This window comes from Candoia aspera, chromosome 3 (genome assembly GCF_035149785.1).
Source record: "Candoia aspera isolate rCanAsp1 chromosome 3, rCanAsp1.hap2, whole genome shotgun sequence".
In the NCBI taxonomy this organism is placed as follows: Eukaryota; Metazoa; Chordata; class Lepidosauria; order Squamata; family Boidae; genus Candoia; species Candoia aspera.
The window spans coordinates 62,540,651-62,553,429 of NC_086155.1; the positions used below are offsets into that span (position 1 = coordinate 62,540,651).

Genomic DNA, 12,779 nt, shown 5'->3' on the forward strand with positions numbered 1-12,779 from the left:
TTTGATCTTCTTGCAGTCCAAGGCACTCTCAGAATTTTCCTCCAACACCACAGTTCAAAAGCATCGATCTTCCTTCTCTCAGCCTTCCTCATGGTCCAGCTCTTGCAGCCATATGTTACTACGGAGAACACCATTGCTTTAACTATGCGGACCTTTGTTGTCAGTGTGATGTCTCTGCTCTTAACTATTTGATCGAGATTTGTCATTGCTCTTCTCCCAAGGATTAAGCGTCTTCTGATTTCCTGACTGCAGTAATCTTCACACCTAGAAATACAAAGTCTTTCACTGCTTCTACATTTTCTCCCTCTATTTGCCAGTTATCAATCAAGCTGGTTGTCATAATCTTGGGGTTTTTTTGAGGTTTAGCTGCAAGCCAGCTTTTGCACTTTCTTCTTTCACCTTCATCATAAGGCTCCTCAGTTCCTCTTCACTTTCAGCCATCAATGTGGTATCATCTGCATATCTGAGATTGTTAATGTTTCCTCCAGCGATTTTAACTCCAGCCTTGGATTCCTCAAGCCCAGCTTGTCGCATGATGTGTTCTGCATACAAGTTGAATAGGTAGGGTGAGAGTATACAGTCCTGCCATACTCCTTTCCCAATCTTAAACCAGTCCATTGTTCCGTGGTCTGTTCTTACTGTTGCTACTCGGTCATTATACAGATTCTTCAGGAGGCATACAAGATGACTTGGTATCCTCATACCACTAAGAACTTGCCACAATTTGTTATGGTCCACACAGCCAAAGGCTTTAGAATAGTCAATAAAACAGAAATAGATGTTTTTCTGAAACTCCCTGGCTTTTTCCATTATCCAGCGGATATTGGCAATTTGGTCCCCAGTTCCTCTGCCTTTTCTAAACCCAGCTTGTACATCTGGCAATTCTCGCTCCATGAATTGCTGAAGTCTACCTTGCAGGATCTTGAGCATTACCTTACTGGCATGTGAAATGAGTGCCACTGTTCGATCCTTTGAACATTCTTTAGTGTTTCCCTTTTTTGGTATGGGGATATAAGTTGATTTTTTCCAGTCTGATGGGCATTCTTGTGTTTTCTAAATTTGCTGGCATATAGCATGCATTACCTTGACAGCATCATCTTGCAAGATTTTGAACAGTTCAGCTGGGATGCCGTCATCTCCTGCTGCCTTGTTATTAGCAATGCTTCTTAAGGCCCATTCAACCTCACTCTTCAGGATGTCTGGCTCTAGCTCACTGACCACACTGTCAGAGCTATCCCCAATATTGTTATCCTTCCTATACAGGTCTTCTGTATATTCTTGCCACCTTTTCTTGATCTCTTCTTCTTCTGTTAAGTCCTTGCCATCTTTGTTTTTGATCATACCCATTTTTGCCTGGAATTTACCTCCGATGGTTCTAATTTTCTGGAAGAGGTCTCTTGTCCTTCCTATTCTATTGTCTTCTTCCACTTCCACGCATTGCTTGTTTAAAAATAATTCCTTATTTGTCATAGACTATAGCAAATCCCTCTCATTGTTCTCCTTGTTCATAAGGCAGTGTGGAATTTTTTTTTTAAATTACTTCTGTCTCAAAGGTATGAAAACATGGTATCAAATTATTTGCAGTATAAGTTCAAAAATTGCTTATCTTTTTAATAAAGACTGTGGAGATAAATGAGTCATTTTCTGTCATTTTCTGGGTTGACTCAGTATCTGTTTTTAGAAGGGAAGAAAATATATAAATCTATCAATTCTGTTTTGGAGAGAAGAATGTTACTTGTTATATTCGTGACTAAAACCTCTCCTCCCATACTGTTACATAAGTGTATAATTTATACACTTGTGAAATTGTATATAAATTATTTACAATAATTTGTATATAAGCTTGTATGGAGATACTTATTATTAGATGAACACTTGGGTTGTATATCTCAGCATTATAGTATGCCCAATGATTTCTAGGAATATAGGGAAAGTATTTTGGAACAAAGCTTTTTTAAGTTGGTTGAAGATTAAATACAAATATAATATTCAGAAACTGCATACTAGGCCTTTTTCACTGTACGCAATCATGTATTTTAAAATTTTCAATTATGAAAATGAAATAACTTTCACTAACATTTATTTCTATTTCTCTGTGTCAGTAAAAATATATGCGACACAGTACACTGATACATACATAGCTATAGATACATTAGGATTTTGCAGGCTATTCAGAGGGGCAGGCACTTGCCTTCAGTTGCAATTCCAGCTAAAAGTGGCTTTGTGTATAGGTAGTCCTTGGTTAATGATGGCAATTGGGACTGGAATTGCCATCGCTAAGTGACACGGTCATAAAGCACGTTATGTGACCACGCCACTTAGCAACAACAATTCTGGCAATCCCTGTTCCTGTAGTTAAGCGAATCACTGTGGGTTGTTATGCGAGGATGTCACAGGGTCACCATTTGTGATTAACTTTGCTTGTCAGAAGCCAGCAAAGAAGGTCACAGATGGCAAACTTGGGATGCTGTGATGTTGTAATCATGAGCCAGGCACTAAGTGCCTTGATTGCAATAACATGACTGTAGGGATGCTGCGATGGCCAGAACTACAAAGACTGGTCATAAGTACCGCTCATTCAGCACTGTTGCAAGTTTGAACAGTCACTGAATGAGTGGTCATTAAGCAGGGACCACTTGTATGTTCAGAAGATCAAAAAAGGGCCTTAACATAGCCATCTCAGTGTTCTGAGTAGTGGGTTCAGAATGGTACTTAGCTCACTCTTTGGAGAACCCATTTGAATTATTTGCCCAGCCCAGACACAGGCATATCACTAACACATACACAAGGATTTTAAATGTTTTCTGATTTGTGTAGTGCAGTAGTGAGTATAGTTTCTTGCATGTATTGTTTTACTAGTTATTATATAAAGTTGCCAGATACAGCGTGTCAGTTTAATACAAATATATGGGAAAAGATTTATCTGCAAAGAATCAGCTATGAAAAACAGTAATTCCAAACTAACGTATGCTAGGTATATTCAGATTATGCCATACACGGTAAATCTTTTAAACATCCCCAGTACATAAAGGTAAATTACAAAGCTATAAATTTCCCCCAATGTAGGAAAGTATATCTCAATCTACTCTACTTCAGTTACTTTATTTTGGTCCTTAGAGGCCCCTGTGTATGTGTTGAAATTATTTCCAACTTTCCTTTTGTTCTCAGAATTTTTTTCTTCTCAAGTTATTGTAGAAGGAGCCTGTAGAATCATGTGAAGTTGTTTTAAATAAGTGGTCAGAATACAGTTTGAAAATAGACTTTGACTTTGTGTCATTTAAAGTTTTTCTCCAAAATATAATACAGTATTTAACTGTATCTTGTTTAACTCCTAGGTTTCCTATGCCCGTCCAAGTTCAGCATCAATCAGAGATGCTAATTTGTATGTCAGCGGCCTTCCAAAAACGATGACCCAGAAAGAGCTAGAACAGCTTTTCTCGCAATATGGGCGCATCATCACCTCACGAATTCTGGTTGATCAAGTAACAGGTTGAAAACGATTTTTGGTTTATGAATGTCTAAATTTGCATTTATTTCTTTGATACGTTTACTTAACTCCTGGAAGCCATTATTTATAGTTAACAATCAAGTGCATATTTTGACTTCTCAAACTATATAAAAGTCATCACATATTTCAGTTTTATTGATAAAAGGATGTCATGTATCAGCTTTAGTCCTAGTCTACCATTTGGAATTCAGTCAGTGGTCTGAGAGATTTTACAAATGTATCATCAAATTGTGGTCACCAACTGGAGTGAAGTTTGGCTTTCAGTGAAGGGCTGGAATGAATGTGTGAATTACACTTTTAAAAGATATGGGAATATCTGATGTTCTGTCCTTATATGGTGAAAACAGCCATATAACCACATCTATTTTAAAACTTTGCATACGTTACAGCTTATATGACTATATAAATGTTCTACTATATTTGAGAATCAACTTACATAGTCAGTTGTATTATCTCTAGTAGATGAGCACTTGGAACTTTTCTTTTACCCTCCTTTGCTTATTTAAATCCCATTTTCCTATTCCAGGTGTTTCTCGTGGTGTGGGATTTATCCGTTTTGATAAGAGAATAGAGGCAGAAGAAGCCATAAAGGGACTTAATGGCCAGAAGCCAAGTGGTGCTACAGAACCGATTACTGTGAAGTTTGCTAATAACCCCAGTCAAAAAACAAGCCAAGCCCTCCTTTCCCAGCTGTACCAGTCCCCCAACAGACGCTATCCTGGACCACTCCACCATCAGGCTCAGAGATTCAGGTAATTGCCTCTTTGCATGTTTATCCTATCCTATTTATTATTGTTAAACAATTTACTTTTTCAAAAAGACTCCTGTGGAAATGGATGATTTCTCAACTGTAGCCAGAATGTAACGTTCAACCAAAGAATTACGAGATCCTTCGCATAAAAGTTTTTTTTAAAAGAAACATCCTTCCCACAAGGATCTGATTATCACAGATTGGGAAGCAAGCACTAGATTCCCCTCCCCCACCATCTAACAGATAACATTAGTATAAAAATATATTTGTTGTTTATTCGTTTAGTCACTTCTGACTCTTCGTGACTTCATGGACCAGCCCACGCCAGAGCTTCCTGTCGGTCTTCAACACCCCCAGCTCCCCCAGGGACAAGTCTGTCACCTCTAGAATATCATCCATCCATCTTGCCCTTGGTCGGCCCCTCTTCCTTTTGCCCTCCACTCTCCCTAGCATCAGCATCTTCTCCAGGGTGTCCTGTCTTCTCATTATGTGGCCAAAGTATTTCAGTTTTGCCTTTAATATCATTCCCTCAAGTGAGCAGTCTGGCTTTATTTCCTGGAGGATGGACTGGTTTGATCTTCTTGCAGTCCAAGGCACTCTCAGAATTTTCCTCCAACACCACAGTTCAAAAGTATCGATCTTCCTTCTCTCAGCCTTCCTTATGGTCCAGCTCTTGCAGCCATATGTTACTACGGAGAACATCATGGCTTTAACTATGCGAACCTTTGTTGTCAGTGTGGTGTCTCTGCTCTTAACTATTTGATCAAGATTTGTCATTGCTCTTCTCCCAAGGATTAAGCGTCTTCTGATTTCCTGACTGCAGTCAGCATCTGCAGTAAACTTCACGCCTAGAAATACAAAGTCTTTCACTGCTTCTACATTTTCTCCCCCTACTTGCCAGTTATCAGTCAAGCTGGTTGTCATAATCTTGGTTTTTTTGAGGTTTAGCTGCAAGCCAGCTTTTGCACTTTCTTCTTTCACCTTCATCATAAGGCTCCTCAGTTCCTCTTCGCTTTCAGCCATCAACGTGGTATCATTGGCATATCTGAGATTGTTAATGTTTCCTCCAGCGATATTAACTCCAGCCTTGGATTCCTCAAGCCCAGCATGATGCATGATGTGTTCTGCGTACAAGTTGAATAGGTAGGGTGAGAGTATACAGCCCTGCCGTACTCCTTTCCCAATCTTAAACCAGTCCGTTGTTCCGTGGTCTGTTCTTACTGTTGCTACTTGGTCATTATACAGATTCTTCAGGAGGCATACAAGATGACTTGGTATCCCCATACCACTAAGAACTTGCCACAATTTGTTATGGTCCACACAGTCAAAGGCTTTAGGATAGTCAATAAAACAGAAATAGATGTTTTTCTGAAACTCCCTGGCCTTTTCCATTATCCATCAGATATTAGCAATTTGGTCCCTAGTTCCTCTGCCTTTTCTAAACCCAGCTTGTACCTCTGGCAATTCTTGCTCCATGAATTGCTGAAGTCTACCTTGCAGGATCTTGAGCATTACCTTACTGGCATGTGAAATGAGTGCCACTGTTCGATAGTTTGAACATTCTTTAGTGTTTCCCTTTTTTGGTATGGGGATATAAGTTGATTTTTTCCAGTCTGATGGCCATCCTTGTGTTTTCCAAATCTGCTGGCATATAGCATGCATTACCTTGACAGCATCATCTTGCAAGATTTTGAACAGTTCAGCTAGGATGCTGTCGTCTTCTGCTGCCTTGTTATTAGCAATGCTTCTTAATTCAACCTCACTCTTCAGGATGTCTGGCTCTAGCTCACTGACCACACCGTCAAAGCTATCCCCGATATTGTTATCCTTCCTATACAGATCTTCTGTATATTCTTGCCACCTTTTCTTGATCTCTTCTTCTTCTGTTAGGTCCTTGCCATCTTTGTTTTTGATCATGCCCATTTTTGCCTGAAATTTACCTCCAATGTTTCTAATTTTCTGGAAGAGGTCCCTTGTCCTTCATATTCTATTGTCTTTTTCTACTTCCGCGCATTGCTTGTTTAAAAATAATTCCTTATCTCTTCTGGCTAACCTCTGGAATTTTGCATTTAATTGGTCATATCTCCCCCTATCACTGTTGCCTTTTGCTTTCCTTCTTTCTTGGGCTACTTCTAGTGTCTCAGCAGACAGCCATTTTGCCTTCTTTGTTTCTCTTTCTTTGGGATGTATTTTGTTGCCGCCTCCTGAACAATGTTGCAAACTTCTGTCCAGAGTTCTTCCGGGACCCTATCTACTAAGTCCAGTCCCTTAAATCGATTCTTCACCTCCACTGCATATTCCTTAGGAATATTAGTGAGCTCATATCTAGCGGATCTGTGGGTCTTCCCTAATCTCTTTAGTCTGATCCTAAATTGTGCAAGAAGAAGTTCGTGATCTGAACTACAGTTAGCTCCAGGTCTTGTTTTTACCGACAACTGTATAGATGTCCGCCACCTTTGGCTAGAAAGGATGTAGTCAATCTGATTTTGGTGTTGTCCATCTGGTGAAGTCCATGTATAAAGCTGTCTCTTAGGTTGTTGGAAGAGAGTGTTTGTTATGCAGAGTGAGTTGTCTTGGCAAAATTCTATCAGCCTATGTCCTGCTTCATTTTGTTCTCCCAGGCCATACTTACCTGTAATTCCAGGTGTCATTTGACTGCCCACCTTAGCATTCCAGTCTCCTGTGATGAAAATAACATCTCTTTTAGGCGTGTTGTCCAGTAGGTGCTGCAGATCCTCATAGAACTGCTCTACTTCAGGTTCTTCAGCATCTGTGGTTGGGGCGTATATTTGGATCACTGTGATGTTAGGTGGCTTGCCCTGAATTCGAATTGAGATCATTCTATCGTTTTTTGGATTGTATCCAAGCACTGCTTTAGTCACTTTACTATTCATTATGAAGGCTACTCCATTTCCTCTGTGGTCCTCTTGTCCACAGTAGTAGATCTGGTGGTCATTTGATGTGAAGTGGCCCATTCCAGTCCATTTCAGTTCACTGACGCCCAAAATGTCTATCTTTAATCTTGACATCTCACCAATAACCACATCCAATTTGCCCTGGCTCATAGATCTTACATTCCAGGTTCCAATGGCGTGTTGATCCTTAGAACATTGGATTTGCCGTTCACCACCAGCACCGTCGGCCGCTAGCCGTCCTTTCGGCTTTGAGCTAGCTGCATCATCATGTCTGGGGCTAGTTGAACTCATCCTCTGTTCCTCCCCAGTAGCATTTTGACCATCTTCCGACCTTGGGGTCTCATCTTCCGATGGTATACCGACATATCTCTGGTTGTACTGATCCATTTAGTTTTCACAGCAAGAATACTGGGGTGGGTTGCCACCTTCCCCAGGGATCACATTTATTCTGACCTCTGTCATGACCTTCCCATCTTGGGTGTCCCTTCACGGTTAACTCCTGGCATCATTGAGGTGCTCAAGCTCCAGCACCACGACAAGGTAACGATCCTTTGCTGAAGATAAAAATATATACTTTACCTAATTAATATGTAAAAAAAATTTGTCTTAGAAAAGGGAAAAACTTTATTAGTGTTCTTAAAGTTGGACAGAAGTAAACAATTCTTAAATGTTCTTTATTCCTTGACAACATTTTGTATGCATTTGTTTCTACAATTGGACTTGCTTTTCCAGACAATTCTAACAATGATCATCAGTATAAATTCCACTGGTACCAAGACCAGCTGACCATATTTTGAGTGAGCTGGAACTGATTCTGACACCTCTAGCTGAATTATACTGCCAATCTGAGGACAGATCCTGGGACTGAGGGTTCTACACACTGTCTAGTCATGAAATCCATTATACTCTCTTGTGTTGCAACCACAATTGTTTATGGAGCAATTGGAACAGGTTCCAGGATTAGATGTGGTTTTACCCTGAGGACAGGAGCCCTTCCAAAAGACCATTGGATTGCACCTTAAATATATTTGTAATATTTTTCAAAAGTAGGCTGTAGAACAATTTCATGGTACATATCCCATTGGTAGCAGTGTTTCAATATCTATAGTTTGAAAATAATATTTGCATTATGCAACATTTTTTTAAAACAATACTTTTTTACAGTTTATTTTGGCCCATTTAATTTTATTCTTTTATTTCTTAAAAGATCACTCACTGAGGAAAATATATATATACTTTACCTAATTAATATATAAATAGGGAAAACCATTATTAGTGTTATTTACTGATCAAGATACATGTTTTCAGTTTTCTTTAACATTGGGGTAATCTGCTCTGACAGGCTTTTAAAAGAATCTTCTTGCAGACAGAAAAACATATCTGCACAATGTACAGATATAACCTGGAATCTAAAACAGTTAAAGATAGCATATTTTCTTGTTTTTCCAGCATAATTGTATTCAGCTGTTGAATGGCAATTACATATAAATAGTTGAATAAATGATAATGGTTAAATTTTGTATTAATACAGTGTGTGAAAACAAAATGACAACAAAATTCTTCTGTGCAAGATCAAATTTTGAGATTGTAGAATGTTACTTTTCTTCATTACTAGCACATCTAAAAATGGCATTAATTGATTGTAGTTTATAGCTGCTGATTGATTAGACCCACTAGATGATGTTGAAATTCCTTCTTTGGAAATGGAGCATTATTAATAAAAGTTCCATTGAGCAATCTTGCCATCTGTGAGACATTAACCCAGGGACCCTCCTTCTCTTTTCAGGCTGGACAATTTGCTTAATATGGCCTATGGCGTAAAGAGGTAATTAGAATTCCAGATTGCCAGATGTCCATGTTGGCACAGATTGGTGCTATAATTTTTTTTAATCACTAACTTTATTTTGTTTTTAATTCCTTCTTTTTTTCCACCAGCATGCCAATGTTTTCTGTCTTTTCATTTGGACTTCAGTTGGTTTTCTTTAACAACATGCACAAGCACGTACAAAAAGTATGTGTAAACCTTTTATTTCATGTTTTCTGTTGTTACAGGTTTTTTGAGATGGTTTAGGTGCAACAGATACAAGTATTATGATTCCAAAAGTGGTCTGTTTAATGTTTAGGAGGGTGGGGTGTCACGTTTCACTGAATCAGAGTTTATTAATAGACATTTATTATAGCAGCGTACATTTATAATTGAAAATATGATTAAAATTAATATTGGCTAAATATTTTCAGGGAGCCCATAGCTTTACTTCTTACTTTTCTTAAACTGTAACTGTATGCACCTTAATCAGATCCAAGTTTTCTTTGTTACAGGTTTAACAGTGTTTCCAGTAATTTGGAGCTTGTGATTTTTCTTCTTTTGGTTAACAGTTTGCTTGTTCTGATTTTAATTTTACATTTAATTCAAATGTTTTAAGGTCATATTAGTATGATCTTTTTGTTAATAATCTATTTATATATATATATATATATATATGTATGTACATATCAGCACAGAAGTTAAAGGAATACAAATCACACAATGGAAGTTAAAGATATACAAATCACACAATTATTTCTAATATCTGCTGCTCAGAAATGCTATATATCTACTGACAATGGGCCTTACCAAACTTCTTATGATTGTATGACATTGTGTGTACAAAGCTTATGTCAAAAATGCCAATTTTCAAGATCTCTCTTGAAAAAGAAGTCTAAGTATTATGGAAATGTGAAATATTGCCCACAAAAAATACGTATGAAGTCTTCTAGCATGCTACACTGTATGTACAGTGTAGGAACATCCTTACACATAGGATGTTTTCCAGGTTGTTTGGAGAACAACAAAAATTGGTAAGTACAATTTTTAGCTACCACAGGCATGCCCCCAGATGAACACAATTCATTCAGAAAATTAGCAATATCTTTCTCATTGGTGATTGTATAAGGTTTCATAGTTCAAATTAATTGTAATTCTATAATATATAACCTGTCTGGGTTTGAACTGAGTTCTGCACCTTGCATAAAGGGAATAGTGTGGTATGTATGTATATTTATTTATTTATTTATTATTCACATTTCTATCACCGCCCATCTCCCCCTAAAAGGGGGACTCTGGGCGGTTTACAATAAAATTCACCTTAAAACCTAACATCATAAAATCACCAATATTAAAATAATAAAAATATAAAATATATAAAATATAAAAATATAAAATATATAAAATATAAAATATAAAATATATTTGCTGAACAGTTGTTTCCTAAGTGGCAAGAAATGAATGACAACATGTCTTTATAGATAGCACTTAATGGAAATAGGCAGTGGCTTAGAAAATAGGGCTGTGCTAATCTTCAGAGGGGTGATTTGATTCAAAGGAGCTTTGATGTGTTGCATCAGGTGACTTTGAAATGATTTGGAGAAGTTCAGTGGCAGTTCAAAAATTCAATGGCTTTTCTCGCTTTGTAAAATCTCAGAATATTGCTGAAACTTTTCTTCTGTATATGGATAAAGCTGAGGGAGCAGCCAGTGAATTTAGTCATCTTTCCGAACCATGGGGTTTGCTGTTTGGGTTTCATTTTAGTGCTAGAATTAGGTTAGCAGGTTGTGTGGAAGGCCAATGTTCCAGAGAAAGAGAAACTTACTCTTCTCCTTTTTAAAATCAAGATAGCTTTAAGACTTCCCTGAATCAAGCTCAGCTTGTTTTTTCTTGGCAGCAGGATGACAATTGTTTGCCATTGCTCCTTCCGGGTTTTTTGTTTTGTTTTGTTTTTACTTCTGAGTATAATCTATGGCCCTGGTATTTCCTGAAGGTCTCCTAATCAAGTACTAACCAGGTTCTACCCTGATTTTTGGGCTGATTGGCATGGTGCTGCCATCTACAACTCCTGCCTTTCCTCAAATCCATACGATTTTCCTTATCCTTTTATCACAGGTTTATCGTATACTTCCTTTCAGTCTGTATCCTGTTTGTCCGCAGGTTTTTAGCTCTTTTAGTCACCCTTTCTTTCTGTTTATTACCCAATTCCATTTTTTTAAAATACTGTATTTTCTTTGTTCCACCCCCTTTTTTTCTTGTCTTATCCTGATGAGTAAGTTTTATTATGAGATGTTGTGATTGGCATGAGACTACTGCATATAACACACATCGTGTAGAAGTGTATTATGTTCACAGTAGTGATAATTGATACACTTCTCAGCCTCTAAAAAAAATGGTTGCTCAAAGAAGATTTAATGTGTCATTCCAGAAGAGTAGAGTGCCAGGGAACCATGCCAACAAACCTGCCAGCCCAGAAAAGCATGTGGATGGAAAGTGGTGGACTCTTTGATCTTTTGTAAGAGCTTTTTCAGCAGTTTTTGAAACCTACTTTGAAGTCAGAGTAGGCATTATCTTAATTTATTCTGTATAATTTCTCTATATGTGCTTGGGTGGACAGTTTGGAAGTCCCTATGCTAATGTTTCTCAACCTTGGGAATCTTAGGTTGTGTGGACTTCAACTCCCAGAATTCCTGAGCCAGCCATGCTGGCCAGGGAATTCTGGGAGTTGAAGTCCACACATCTTAAAGTTCCTGAAGTTGAGAAACACTGCCCTAAGCTCTCCTTTTCTCACTCCCATTTTTGCCTAAAATAACATGGGGAGGGGTGGGGGATATTTAAAACTGCATTGCAATGTAGTGCTTGGAGCTTTTCCTGAAACCCCAGGGTTTCCTTTCCTTATTATTGTGATCCCATTTGGAGAAGGAGAACAAGCAGAAGTTGTTTTGCTGATCTCCATAGAGCATATGAACTAATCTTTAGACAAATGAAGTCTTGCGGCCTTCAGACCCCAAATATAAATCAAATCATATTACTCTTTGATTCAGTTGGATCATGCCTGATTTGCAATAGAAGTGAGTCCTAACAGAAATCAGTAATAAACGGCATACTTTCATTGAGTATTTATTTGTTTGTTTTATTTGCTTGTGTGTATCCCATTAATATATGAATAATTAACATTTGTAAATGTAAGCAAACATTTTATAGATGTAATTTTGTTCAATACTACAAGAAAGGGCAATAAGAGAGATATTTTGGTTCTTATCTCTTCTGATTTTTTTAATATATACTTGCAATCTCAGGACATTATTTTATGTTGACATTATTATCTGCCCAGATTGTCCAGGAATGGGTGACATGCAAGCACAATAAACAAACAAATAAATAATCTAGTGTTAGATTCATACCTTGTTGATAATTGCATGCAATTCAGCTCCCACCAAGAAATAATACATTAACCTCGTTCAGACAGCATCTTAAGACATACTTTGTTTTTAGTTTAATGCTTTAAAAGATGAATTGTTTGGATTTGGATTTGTTTTCTTTCTTTTTTGCCCTGCATCTTAGCAGTCCTTAATAAAGTTCTTCATATTGTGCTAAGAACTGCTGGGGATCTGGAATGGCCTGTGTATGTACCATTCTATGGACATTGACTCCTACAGGGCTGATAAAACTCCAAAATGGGCTGCTATGAGTGAGTGAACCATATCTGTACCTGATCATCCTGCCGTATCTGGTCATACAAATCTTTTGTGTACATATGGCAGATACCCCTTTGAAAAAAGCACTAGTAGCAGTAGCACA

At 37.8% G+C, this 12,779-nt stretch overlaps 1 protein-coding gene across 3 annotated transcripts in view; it reads left to right on the forward strand.

The window, feature by feature from the left end:
- Positions 1-12,779, forward strand: part of ELAVL4 (ELAV like RNA binding protein 4) — a 97,158-nt gene that overhangs the window by 76,313 nt on the left and 8,066 nt on the right. For all 3 annotated transcript variants that reach the window (XM_063297910.1, XM_063297912.1, XM_063297911.1), the window contains exons 4-6: positions 3,336-3,489; positions 4,035-4,260; positions 8,961-8,999. In XM_063297910.1, coding sequence (XP_063153980.1) covers positions 3,336-3,489; positions 4,035-4,260; positions 8,961-8,999 — 419 coding nt within the window. The remainder of the gene's footprint in view (positions 1-3,335; positions 3,490-4,034; positions 4,261-8,960; positions 9,000-12,779) is intronic.